This window comes from Macaca fascicularis, chromosome 7 (genome assembly GCF_037993035.2).
Source record: "Macaca fascicularis isolate 582-1 chromosome 7, T2T-MFA8v1.1".
Classification (NCBI taxonomy): domain Eukaryota; kingdom Metazoa; phylum Chordata; class Mammalia; order Primates; family Cercopithecidae; genus Macaca; species Macaca fascicularis.
This window is the reverse complement of record NC_088381.1, coordinates 32,925,324-32,939,557: the sequence shown is the minus strand read 5'-3', so window position 1 is coordinate 32,939,557 and position 14,234 is coordinate 32,925,324. Positions and strand designations below refer to the sequence as shown.

The 14,234-nt window shown below is 37.3% G+C and overlaps 1 protein-coding gene across 1 annotated transcript in view; it reads left to right on the top strand.

Annotated features, from left to right (window-relative positions):
• The first annotated feature begins 3,999 nt into the window (after positions 1-3,999).
• The window catches only part of MNS1 (meiosis specific nuclear structural 1), a 33,137-nt gene continuing 22,902 nt past the window's right edge, over positions 4,000-14,234 (top strand). Inside the window, exons 1-3 of the mRNA XM_005559630.4 lie at positions 4,000-4,167; positions 4,888-5,109; positions 12,643-12,770. Of these exons, the coding sequence (XP_005559687.3) occupies positions 4,165-4,167; positions 4,888-5,109; positions 12,643-12,770 (353 nt within the window). The 5' untranslated portion in view covers positions 4,000-4,164. The remainder of the gene's footprint in view (positions 4,168-4,887; positions 5,110-12,642; positions 12,771-14,234) is intronic.

The following is a 14,234-nucleotide window of genomic DNA, read 5'->3' as shown; positions in this document are numbered from 1 at the left end:
TACTTTTCTTTTTACCAATAAGAGCTTATATAATTCAGAAGGGGATTCCTCCACTGTTCACGATGAATTTAATGTGGTCATCTTTACTTCACCACTAGCCAAATTACAGTCTCTATGCATCATATAACAAATTCCTAATGACATCACAAGTTATTTGACATTACAGTTCTATATTCTGTTCCTATATATATAATATGTAGATGCCAGTCTTCTATTTTACTACTCATTTACAAAAAGTGGCTTTTAAATAAAATTACCCAGGTAAATTTTTATTCATATCTACAATGAATAAGCATTCTTTCTGTGTAGTGTTCTCAACCCTGGAAATCAAGATATAACAATTCTGTAGTTCTTTCTCAGTGTTATTCTAGAATTCATGAAGTCAGCAATCTCCTATTCCTGTAGACATAGCGAAGATAGATGCAAGAGCAAAAGTGAAAGTGAGAGAACAGGAACAAAAGACATCCACTAAGCCTGGTTTCAGTGAGGTCACCAACCATTTCATCGTGTCTCTTTACCCCTAACAATTATTTAGCACTTGATCACATCATTACACAGTCCATATGATTCCCAGATTATGATGGCTAAAATATCCAGAAACAGATTTTATTGTCTTAATGAAACAATCAAATTCAACATATGGAAGCTAGCCTATTCTGCATCGACTAGAAAGTAGTCACTTTCTAACTACATGACAGACAGAAAAAGTACTAAAGGAAGTTGTATACAATGAAACCATTAAATGCAGATTTGCCACAAGGCAAGATGGTAATACTTGAACATTATGAAGTGCAAAAACTGCACGAGCACATTATATTTTAAACACTTCATCCATTTAACAAACTATGTACCCTCTTCAGCTAAATAAGATGAATTGAGATTCAAGAGGCAGCACCATACTGGCAAATCTCATCCTAAAGGCATCCATTAATATAAATCAACAGCAGCAATTTGGTTTGATCATTTATTTGCAAGAATCATTAAGGTTTATTAGCATAATTGTTCCCTCTGGGATTTCATGTCGAGGAAATGAAGAATGGCATTATCAATATTTAAAAGATAAGTGTGTGATATTCAGAGTACTTCAACAGTCATCTGCAGGTGGTGTCCAGCTGCAGCAAATTAGATTAGATTTGGGCATTTTTCTGAATGAAAGAAAAATTGTTTTGTTCTAATTGCTTTATTTTATAAAGCAATACCATTTTGTAAATAATTTTTACTGTATAGTTACATGTAACAGTGCACATCTATTAACATGCTTTATTTCAGATCAGTAACTGTTAACTTCAACCCCGTTATGTTGTAACTATTGGGGGACATTAATCAGTATAATTCATCATTTATTATAAGGAAAAGTTCCTTCCCCTCAGTACTCTAGACCTTTCAGTCTAGACCTGTAGGTAAAAAGCTATTTTCTAGAGGGAAATGAACAAGAAGACTTCCTTGTAATGTTGGGAAGGCATAAATCCTCCCTTAACAATGAAGTATCATTTATGATAGTCATAATTTAGTACTAGAAACAATATTTAAATGTAATAATTGTTTTTTAATAATGACATGCAATGGAATGTTATGTAGTGATAAAAATAAATGAGCTATCAAGTCACATAAAGATTTGCAGGAACCTTTAAATGAGTGTTGCTAAGGGAAAGATGCCTGTCTGAAAAGGCTACGTACTGTATAATTCCAATGATATGGCATTCTGGAAAAGGCAAATCTATAGAAACAATAGAAAGATTAGTGGTTTCCAGGGGTTTGTGAGGAAGGAGTGAGGGAGAAATGAATAGGTAAAACACAGCGACCTTTTAGGCAATAAAACTATTCTGTATGATACTGTAATGATAGATACATGACAATATGTCTCAATTTTCTGACCTCAAGCAATCTTCTTGCCTCAGTCTCCCAAGTAACTAGGATTACAGGTGCAAGCCACCACTCCTGGCCAGATACATGACACGATGTATTTCTCAAAACTCGCCTGGGAGCAGTGGCTCATGCCTATACTCCCAGCACTTTGGGAGGCCAAGGTGGGCTTATCACTTGAGATCAGGAGTTCAAGACCAGCCTGGCCAAATTGGCGAAACTCCGTCTGTACTAAAAATACAAAAATTCGCCTGTAGTCTCAGCTACTTGGGAGGCTGAGGCAGGAGAATCACTTGAACCTGGAGGGCGGAGGTTTCAGTGAGCCGAGATCATGCCACTGCACTCCAGACTGGGTGACAGAGTCAGACTCCATCTCAGAAAACAAAACAAAGCAAATCCTCATAGACCTATACAAAACAAAAAGTGAACCCTAATGTAGATTATGAACTTAATCATATTATTGGTTCGTCAAGTGTAACAAATGTACTACACTAATGTGTAATGCTAAAAGTAGGGGAAATTGTATGGGTGTGGTGGGGAGGAGAGGTGAGATGGGGAATTCTCTGTATTCTGTAAATTTTTCTGTAAATCTAAAACTGCTTCGAAAAAAGAGCAAAGTCTATTAAAAATGTAATAATTGTTAGGCTAATGTTTTTACAGGTTAAAATCAGCTAATTGTTACAATTGATTAAATTTGTCTTGGATTTAGGTCAATATTCTGGCCAAAAATCTTTTTCACAGATTACCTATTAAATTATATGAATCCTTCTACCATATCCAAGGGTATACTGGAAATGAGGAATTATAACTGAAGTTCCCTTTAGAAACAAAAGTCCTCAATTCGAGAAGCAAACAAAAAACATACATGTTTGCTGAAATACTTTGCAATGTCACTATTTCACTATTAGGAATTAATAAATTAAAACCCACATTCTATTGACACGCTATTGAATGTGTTATACCCTGTTCAACCCTGAACCCATGCCTGACTTCTATCCCTTCTATAGAGGGCCCAACCCCTTGCGGAGATAGATATGCTAAGAAGAGAAATTTATAGCCGGCTGCCTGCTTTGCTCCATTCCAGATCAATTTACACAGAACACCCAGGGGGCAGGTTTACGCCTTCTCTCCATTCCTCTCAAACAGTGATGGCAATGAGTGGAGTAGTAGTGACAACATAGATATGCAACCACGTGATAAATGACCAAAGGACAGAGAGAGGAGCGACCTCAGTTGTATGATGGAGCCAAGAGAAGTCGCTGATTTTTAGTTGTTTTTTTCTGGTTGTAAGGATGGGGTGACAACTTCCAAGCTTTTACACGTCAGCACTGAAACTGGAAGTCCTATTTGTTATTAATCTTTAAGCAGACATATTGCTAAAGAAGATGGACTTCAAAGTAGAATAACACAAAGTTATACCACTAATCGCCTTTTAAAAATATTTTAGTGTTGACAAGATTTCTCTCAATGTATCATTTCTAAAATCAGTATCGAATTTCTCTAATCCATTATCGTTTTTAAACTCTCCCATTTAAAATGGACTTTAGTGTCTAACCTGCCTATGAAATGAACCAGATCAACATCCTGCCATCATGTAACGTGCTCTTAGTACCTGGACCACATAGCAGAGTAAGATTCATATGGCTCATACATTTTAGTCCCAAAAATTACCAGCAGCTTCTGCAGGGTGTGAAGTGAAGGCTGCTGGAAGGTCATGCTACCTCAGTGCCTCACAACCCAGCAAAGGCGACAGCGACCTGGACTACCACAGCTGAGGATTAAACCAGTCATCGTCCCTAGCAGAGCCTGGCTGACTAGGCATTTAGTGTGCAGGATGCTCCATGCGTGGAAATTGCCTTTGGCTCCAGGTATTAGGCAGTAGTTTGTGTATTTCTCTGTGCACAGTTTCCACAGGCCTGATCTTCGCTCCCAAACCCACTCAAACCACAGTTCGGCCGCTGGAGGGAAATCGAGCTTCCCTAGCCCACTGCAAAGTCCTTGGGGTCAGGCCACAATCTGAACGTCCCGCTTTTCTAGTTTAGACCTATAGAAGTAGCCCTCCTGCCCAGTTCCTAAGAAGCTCAATGCCGATTGGATCTTGCCGCGCCCAATGGGAGGCCACGCCCTGCGTGGGTCAGTCTTGGTCGAGCGGAGGGCGCGCAGCTCCACCGTTGCCAGGACGCCGCGTAAACACCCGAGCGCGCGCAGCCAGGTGCGCTCCTTGGGGCTGCTGGCTGCTGCGTTTGCGGCGGGAGGTGGTGGCCGCGGTCCCACGAGAGGAGGTATTTTTCGTCAGCCAAGATGGTGAGCCAGTTGGGGGACTCGAAACTACTTGTTTATTTGTTGATTTAAATCTAGTTTGGCGCTCATTTGCTTCTAAAAAAGGATTTTAAGTGCTTAATCTGGGCATTAATTGGGGAACTTGTATTTGCTTTCGGAGGCCTCAGGTGCTATTAGAAGGGACGCTCGCGGTGGTTTCCAGCCTTTTTGGCTCTTTTCGGATAGTGTATTAAATACATCTTTAAATCTGCCCAATAGAATCTCTGAAGAAATAAGTAGAAATAAAGGTGTAGGAGAAAGCGAATGGATAAATAGCAGCAGCGAGTTGACCTGTTAGACTTATATTAGGAAAACCTGAGCAGCTTCTGAACAGCAGTTTATGGCCCTGTGTTGGTAGTCGTGGTGGTGGTGGTGGGTGGAATGAGGGGAGGAGAAATTCCCGGGTGGTAGTAAAGATATGGGTCTGTAGGGTGCGATTAATCCTAGCACAGCTATTTTTTAGCTGCAGAAACTTGGGTAAAGTTACTTTTCATGTCTCATCCATAAAATAGGAAATAATAGCAGTACCTATTTGATCGATATGTGAACATATTTATCTACCACGTTTACTTTTTATTCGGTATACTCCTTTGAATTTAGGAAGGAAGCCAGGCTCTTTGTGTCCTTTGTTACTAAGGTTTATATCAATATATTTTTTTAGATTTTGGAATATCAAAATATGCATCTTTTTTTCTTCCATCGTAGGCTTCCAAAAGGAGAAATATGAGCTGTAGTGAAAGGCATCAGAAATTAGTAGATGAAAACTACTGCAAGAAATTACATGTCCAAGCGCTAAAAAACATCAACAGTCAAATCAGGAATAGAATGGTGCAGAATGAAAATGATAACCGTGTTGAGCGCAAGCAGTTTCTCAGATTATTACAAAATGAACAATTTGAGTTGGATATGGAAGAGGCCATTCAAAAGGTAAGTTTTTCTATTCATTGTTACATTTTGTTTTCTCCATTTTGCACCTTGGAAATGATGAAAGTGAGCTGCTAATGCTGGAAATGAGTAGATAAACAGCAGCAGCAGGTAAGGGATGCCGGATTGTGCCTCAGCTCAGTGTAATCGGAAAGAGCTGGGTTTCTGGAGCCGGCCTGTCTTTGAATCCTACTACTGCTATACCTTAGCCACGGACCCTTGAGTAAGTTGCTTTTACTTTTTTTTTTTTTTCTTTTTTTTTTTGAGACGGAGTATCGCTCTGTCACCCAGGTTGCAGTGCAGTGGCACGATCTTGGCTCACTGCAACCTCCGCCTCCGGGGTTTAAGCGATTCTCCTGCCTCAGCCTCCCGAGTAGCTGGGACTACAAGCGCCTGCCACCTGGCCTGGCTAATTTTTTAATTTTTAGTAGAGACGGGGTTTCACCATAATTGACCAGGCTGGTCTGAAACTCCTGACCTCGTGATCCGCCTGCCTCAGCCTCCGAAAGTGCTGGGATTATAGGGGTGAGCCACCACGCCCGGCCTGCTTTTTTATGCTTTTTCTATAAAATGGGGAATAATAATAGTACCTCCTACTTAGGGTTGTTTTAATAATGAGTTAATACATGCAAGGCCCTTGGAATAATGCCTGATGTAGAATAAGCACTCAGATTTTTTTAACATAAATATGAACTCAGTCATTACTACAAGTTTTGTTAATGTAAGTACAATTGTGTTGCCTTTCATAAATTTCTAAAAACAAAAGTTTAAGGGTGCCTTTAAAAAATTTACTGAAATTAACGTGTACATTATTAAGTGGTAGAAAATGAACACTTTGGTATATCTCAACATTTTAAGGGATTAAGGTGGTAGAAAAGGGAAACTAATAAGAATCGAGACATGACAGAAGTGAATTCTTATAAATACATGAAAGGTATTCTGCTATGTCAGTAGTTTTTGAGTACCTGCTGTATGTTAAACATTTTGGAGGATTTTGTGGAGAATAACAAAAGCAAATTTAAAAAATGGTATCCACCCTTCTGTGTTCCAAATTCAAAAGCTTAGATACGATTTTTTTTTTTTAACTCTGCGAAAGCAGATCTTAGGGGTTGGATATTTTTCCTATTCTTTTTATTATTTTTTCTTTAATTTGAAAGAAAATCCCAGGTATCAACACCAACTCTTTCCTACATACTTAAGAATACATCTAACAAAATATGGATGTTTTCTTATATGGAGTACCATACTATTATCTCGCCCATTCCATAAACACATTTCTGTGATTGTGTCAAAAATCTGCTTTTACAGTTGGTTTGTTTTAACCAAGATCCAAGCAAGGTTCATACGCTGTATTTGGTGGTTATGTCTGTTTAAGTCCCTCTTAATTGAAAACAGCCCCTCCTTCACCTTTTTTTTTTTGACTTCATGTTTTTAGCTTGTTAAACTAAGCCAGTTGTTTTATCCAGTAGCCCACATTCTGAATATATATGTTTGCTTCCTCATGGTCCTTTAATTTATTTCCCTATCTGTTATATTTCCTCTAAATAGAACCTAGTCATAAAGACGCAGTTAGATTGCGGTCCACCTTTTTTTGTGAGAATACTCCATAGGTGACGCTGTCCTTGTCATTGTGTCACAACAGGGAGCACATGAGGTCTGGTTGTTCCACTTGTAGTGATACCAGTATTGATCAGTGGGTTTAGGGAGACAGTCTGGTTTTTCCACTGTAAAGGTTCCCATAAACTTTCATCTGTGGTTTCACAAAAGAATTTTTTCTTTCATTAGTGGTTACAAAAACTGATTTTCTGATTCTTTTACTCCTTTCACATTTAATTAGCTGAAATTCCTTTGTAAAGAACGTTAGCTCGGGCCAGCGCAACTGCTCACTCCTATAATTCTAGCACTTTGGGAGGCCAAGATGGAAGGATCGCTTGAGCCCAGGAGTTCAAGGCTGCAGTGAGCTATGATCTTGCCACTGCACTCCAGCCTGGATGACAGAGACCCTGTTCCCCTGCCCCTGCCCCACAAAAAAAAAAAAAAAGAAAAAGAAAAAGAAAAAGAACTTGTATTATTGACTAGGGTTATTTATTCTTACTGAAAAAGGAAACAGTTAATTTTCAGAGTAAAGAGTTGGTGTCCTATTTTCTTCCATTGGTGTCTACCTATCTTGTGGTTGTTTTATAAAATTTTGTTTTTAGTTTTTGATTTTGTCTCTTTTTAAAAATACCTTTATGGACTAATAGATATTTATGTACTTTATTGCATTTATTATTTTTGATGCTCAAATTATCTCATCCTTGGCCATTGGATGCCCTTTTATATTGCCTCTGTGTTTTTTTGTTTGTTTGTTTGTTTGTTTGTTTGTTTTTTTGAGACAGAGTCTTCATCTGTCTTCCAGGCTGGAGTGCAGCCGCACCATCTTGGCTCACTGCAACCTCTACCTTCTGGGCTCAAGAGATTCTCCTCCCTCAGCCTCCCAAGTAGCTGGGATTACAGGCCTGCACTACCATGCTAGGCTAATTTTTGTATTTTTAGTAGAGATGGGATTTCACCATATTGGCCAGGCTGGTCTTGAACTCCTGACTTCAAGTGATCCGCCTGCCTCGGCCTCCCAAAGTGCTGTGATTACATGTGTCAGGCACTGTGCCCAGCCCTCTGTGCCCTTTTGACAATATTTCCTTAATCTTTGATAGCTTCCTTGCTTTCTGTCAAAACAAAATGTTCTAGGCTTGTGATAATTTTATGTGTCAACTTGACTGGGCCTTGGGGTTTCTAGGTATTTGATAAAACATCATTCTGGGTGTTTCTGTAGGTTGTTTTGGATGAGATTAGCATTTAAATCTGTAAACTGAGTATAAAGCACATTGCCCTCCCTAATATAGGTGGGCCTCATCTGATCAGTTGAAGGCCTGAATAGAACAAAAAGATTGACCTTCCTTTGAATAAGACAGAATTCTTCATGCCTGATTGCCTTTCAGCTGGGACATTTGCTTTTTTTTTCTTGTCATTGAATTGAAACTAAAACATTGGCTCTTTCTGGGTCTTGAGCCTGCTGGTTCTCAGGCTTTAGGACTCAAATGAGAACAAAACCATTAGTTCTTCAGCTTGCCAGCTCACCTTGCAGATCTTAGAACTTGCCTGCCTTCATAATCACTCACTCTAGAGAACCCTGACAAATACAAAGCTTATCTCTTATATTTCTTGTCCTACACCTGGAATCAGCCATTGTGCTAGGAAGCCCTGTTATCATTTAGTGGAAATAATATTTCAAGAAAACTTGGGTGCTAGGTTTACTCATAATACTTGGGTTATAATTGCTTCCAGGTCTTTTCAGTGAACAATCTTGGAAATATGCATATTTTTAACTTTTTATTTTGAGATAAGTTTATCTCAAAATTTATAGAAGAGTTGCAAAAATAGTGTTGAGAATTTGCATATACCCTTCACCTGACTACTTCTTAACATCTTACATAGATGAAAATCATAAAAAAGTTATCAAAATAGAGAATTTACCTTTGATAGAATACTGTTAACTATGAGATTTATTCAGATTTCATCAGTTTGTCCACTAATGTCTTTTTTTGCTAGTTGAGGACCACAGATTGCATTTAGTTGTCATGTCTCCTTAGTTTTTAGCCTTGAGAGGAATATGACTATGTCCTGAGTCACATAGCATGCTGCTACAACTTCTGCTTTTCCAATTACAGATTAAATCCTCCTTATTCTTGTTCTGTAAATGATTAGGAAAGACACCAGAGATAAGACCCCTCAAGATCATTACCCTTTCTCATGGAATGTTCCTTGGAATGCAACTAATTAAATTGCTATAATATATACACTGACCTTATATGGAAAATGTTGCAACCCTGTTAAGCTTCTCTATCTCTACCTATATAAGTTAAACCTTAACTTCCCCACGTTGGAACAATGACCCATTATTTTGCAGTTTGTGTTTCCTGAGTGGCTATCCTCAAGCTTTGCACTTGAATAAACTATAGTCATATATATGTACACACACACACACACAAACACACACATATATATATATATTTTTGAGGCAGAGTTTCACTCTTGTTGCCCGGGCTGGAGTGCAATGGTGCAATCTTGGCTCACTGCAACCTCTGCCTCCTGGGTTCAAGTGATTCTCCTGCCTCAGCCTTCCAAGTAGCTGGGATTATAGGCATGCGCCACCACGCCCGGCTAATTCTGTATTTTTAGTAGAGACGGGGTTTCTCCATGTTGGTCAGGCTGGTCTCCAACTCCCAACCTGAGATGATCTGTCCTCCTCCGCCTCTTAAAGTGCTGGGATTACAGGCATGAGCCACTGTGCCCGGCCAGTCATTGTTTCTCCTCCATTCTTTGTCTCCTCTAGTTTGTAAGAATTCTTCACTTTTTCCTGTCTTTCATGACCTTGACAATTTTGAAGAGTACACGTTAGTTGCTGTAGTAATTTTCAATTGCTAAGTAACAAATTACCACAAACTTAGCAGCTTAAAACAACACCCATTTATTATCTCAGTTTCTGCAAGTCAGAAATCTAGGTGTGGTGTAGCTGGGTTCTAAATATATTCCTGAGAGATAATTGAAGGCATATATCTACATAAAACTCATACATGACTGTATATAGCAGCATTATTCATAACACCCAAAAAGTAGAAACAACCCAGATGCCAATCAGCTGATAAATGGATAAACAAAATGTGTTACATCTGTACAACGGAATATTACACAGCCATAAAAAGGAAAGAATTACTGATACATGCTACATGTTAAAAACATTATGCTAATTGAAATAAACCAGATACAAAAGGCCACATATTGTGTGAATTCATTTATATGAAATATCCAGAATATGCAAATCCATAGAGACAAAACATAGATTAGTGGGTGGCAGGGATTGGGAGAAAAGGTGAGAGGAATAGTGAGTGACTGTTAGTAGGTTACAGGTTTCTTTTGGGGTGATGTAAACATTCTGGAGTGTTGACATTTTATGCCACACACAAATGTAGACACGGATGTGCTATATATAGTGTGTACACACAATCATCTATATAGATCTATGGCATTTATAAAAATATATTTATAACATGGCAGCTTTATAGCTGCCATTAGCACAGATGTTTATAATATATAGCAGAATTATTCATAAATGTCAAAATTTAGAAGCAACCAAGATGTCCTTCAATAGATAATGGATAAACTGTGATACATCCAGATAATGGAATATTATTCAGTGCCAAAATGAAATGAGCTATGAAGCCATGAAAAGATGTGGAGGAATTTTAAATGCACATTACTAAGTGAAAGAAGCCAGTCCAAAAAGGCTCCATTCTGTATAATTCCAACTATGTGACATTCTGGGAAAGGCAAAACTACGGAAACAGTAAAAATGTAAGTTGTTTTTTAGGATTTTAGGTGAGGAAGGTTTGAATAGACAGACCACAGAGGATTTTTAGGGTAGTGAAATGATTGTGTACAATACTATTATGGTAGATACATATGATTATGCATTGCCAAAACCCATAGAATGTGTACCACCAAGAATGAACCTTAATGTAAACTATGGACTTTGGGTGATAATGATGCATAGGTTTAAGTAACGTAAATACAGGTTTATTGAGTGTAACAAATGTACCAGTCTAATGGAGGAGGTTGATAGTAGGGGAGGCTGAGCATGTGTGGGGACAGGGAGTATATGGGAACTCTGTGTACTTTCTGGTCAATTTTGTTGTGAACCCAAAACTTCAAAGTCTATTTTTTTTAAGGATCTGGAACGAAATAGTGGTTATAGACACACAATATTGTGAATATACAAAATCACTGAATTGTGAATTGTAAAAGGTGAATTTTATGCTATATGAATTATATTTCAATTATTAAAAAATAACATGTACTAAGAATATTACATAAATAGCATCAAACTGTATGTAATCTTTTGGAATTAGCTTTTTTCACTTAGCGTAATTCCTGGAGATTCATCCAAGTTTTGCTTGCATTCTTTTTTATTGCTTCATTTCTTTTTATTGCTGAGTACTATCCCATTGTATGGATGTACCACAGTTTATTTGACCATTCACAGGATGAAGGATGTCTTGAGTATTTTCAGTATTGGCTATTATGAATAAATCTGCTGTAAACATTTGTATACAGGTTTTTAAATAAAAAGTTTTTATTTCCCCTTTAAGAGGTAAATGGTTAAGAGGTACAATTGTTGAGTTGTATGATAATTGCATGGAGGCTTTTTTTTTTTAAAGAGACAGGGTTTGCTCTGTTGCCCAGCTGGAGTGCAGTGGCGTGATCGTGGCTTACTGCAGCCTTGAACTCCTGGTCTGAGGTGGTCCTCCCACCTCAACCTCCTGATGTAGCTAGAACTACAGATTTGTGCCACCACACCTGGCTAATTTTCTGTAAAGACGGCATCTCTCTATGTTGCCCAGGCTGGTCTCAAACTCCTGGCCTTAAGGATCCTCCTGCCTTAGCCTCCCAAATTACTGGGATTACAGGTGTAAGCCACAGCACTCAGCTGCATGTTAGTTTTATATCAAACTATCAAGCTGATTTTCAGAATGCCTGTACCATTTTACATTCCCACGCAGCAATATATGAGTAATAGTTTCATGCCAGCATCTGGGGTTGGCACTGTTTTTTGTTTTGGCCATTCCAATAGGTACGTACCAATATCTCATTGTAATTTTAATTTGCATTTCTTGATGGCTAATGATGTTGAACATCTTTTCATGTGTTTTCATTAGATACTGAATTTAATCAAGCCTCAAGATCTTTCTGCCATTTTACAGGAAACATAAAAGAGAAATAAGTTCAGTGATATATCCTGGGGAAGCAATCAGTCAAATGCAAAATGTGGAACATTCTACGGGATGTGTGTCCTAATTTCTATAATAAATCAGTGGCTTGAGGGAAAAACGTATGTAGAGAGGTGATTGTTACAGAATATATAAGAGACTTAAGAAAAATAATAATTAGATGCAATATGTGGATCTTGTTTGGATTTCGATTTGAGCAAACCAACTAGAAAAGTATCTTGAAACAACTGGGGAAGCTTGAATATGGACATGGTATTAGACATTAAGGAATTATTGTTAATTAGACATGTTGATGACATGATTGTTTTAAAAAATTCTGATCAGGTAGATATTTGTACTGAATTATTTACATGGTAAATGACATGATGTCTAGGATTGTTTTAAAACACCCTAGCAGAAAAAGAATAAGGGAAAAAAGAGTGAAATGGAAGGTAGAGAAAAAAGATTAGCAGAATGTTGACAGTTTTTGAAAACATGGGTGGTGGGTACCTGAGAGTGTACTTTAATATTCTTCTTGCTATTGGCAATACTTGAAATTTTCCATGATAAAATGTTTTGAAAAAGTATTTATTAAAACAACATTTTGTATTTTAAAATAAAACATCAATTGTTGGCCTTAAGGAATTTAGTTTTCTGTTATAAAACAAATTCAACCTTGATGAAAAAAATCTGATTCTAGAGCACAAACAACAAAGTTACATTTTTCGTTCAGGCAGAAGAAAACAAGAGATTGAAAGAACTCCAGCTCAAACAAGAAGAAAAACTGGCTATGGAATTGGCAAAACTAAAGCATGAAAGTCTAAAGGATGAAAAGATGAGGCAACAAGTAAGAGAAAACAGGTATCTTGGTTTCTCTAAATTTCATTTATTTAGTCTTTATCTTTAAACTCTTACGTAATTCTTAGCACCTGAAAGTGAAATTTCTTTGTTTATATCTTTTCACTTAGTTAATATTTTGCCTGGAAATACTTATTGCTTTAAGTTCTATAAATATTTATTTGAGAAAATAAGTTGTATTCATGGAAGTGCGAATATTTACAGTGAAAAATAAATATCAGTCCCCCTGCTCTTTCCTTTATGCATAAATTTTAAAATGACCTCTTATAAAAAATGAATTCCTAATCTTAAGAGGAACCTTAGGTAATAACTAGTTTAATTTTATACCTCTACATACATTTCCTACAGTATTTTTGGAATGACTCTTGAGCCTGTGTTTCAGTACCTCTAGTAACTGCAGTAGGAACTTTTTAAAAGTTTAATGTTAAATAATCTTCCCCCCCATTGTTTTAAAATTAATTTCTCTGTAACTTCATGCATCTATCTTCTTTAGGATGTCCTTTCATACATTTGAACACACTAAATGTTTTCTTCTATAAGTTAACTATCCCTTGCTCCTTCAGTTGTTTCTTATATAACCTGGCTTTAAGTTTATTCATCATCCTGGTTTCTTCTCTGATTACAGTTTAAATTATTAGTGTTCCTTAGTGGCCCCCACCCTTCTGTGTAATACTCCAGGAAAGACTGCCAGCTACTCCAGATGACAGGACATTATTCTAGAATGTTTCTTGATCCTGCCTAAGGTCGAATTACTTTTTAGGAACAGCCTTGTCACAGTGTTAATCAAAACTCAGGGCCAAGTAAATGCTAATCATATACTTATGTAATTGAATATATTGGAAATGTACTTTGATAGTTATTACATTTTATCTTAATTGAGCAGGATGTCTACAGAATATTACAGGAATCATGGATGAGCTTCAGGGATTTTTGAACCTTGTTAAATTATATTAATATGTTTGGCAAATGTATCCATGTGTATTTTTCTGGCTCCACAACTCTAATCAGATTCTCTAAGAGATTACTGATCCTTAGAAAAGAAATTTAGAATTACCGCTAAAGTCTGCATATTGTTCTAGTCTCAAACTATCTTTTTGGACCCTAATTCTCCAGTCATCATTAGCTGTTACTCATGGTTTTTTTTAATCACCTGAAGATGAAATATTTCTTATCTCTAATTCACTGAAAACAAGAATTAAATAGAAGAGCTTTTCACTTGTAGCAATTGCAGATTAGGTTATTCAGATAAGTGTTCCTCCTGAGAAAACATCTAGGAAAAGCATAAAATTAAGATCTGTGAAAGGAAGGAAACCAGAATGTGAGCTTGGCATTTGTAGTGGCATTTCCTCTAGAGGTTTCTGCTGATTCCAAAAAATGGCTGAGAGTTAAGTGAAGCAGAGCTTGGCCAATAAGCATATGGCAGTATGTTCAACAGCATTCTACAAGCTGTACACTTAAGATTTGTGC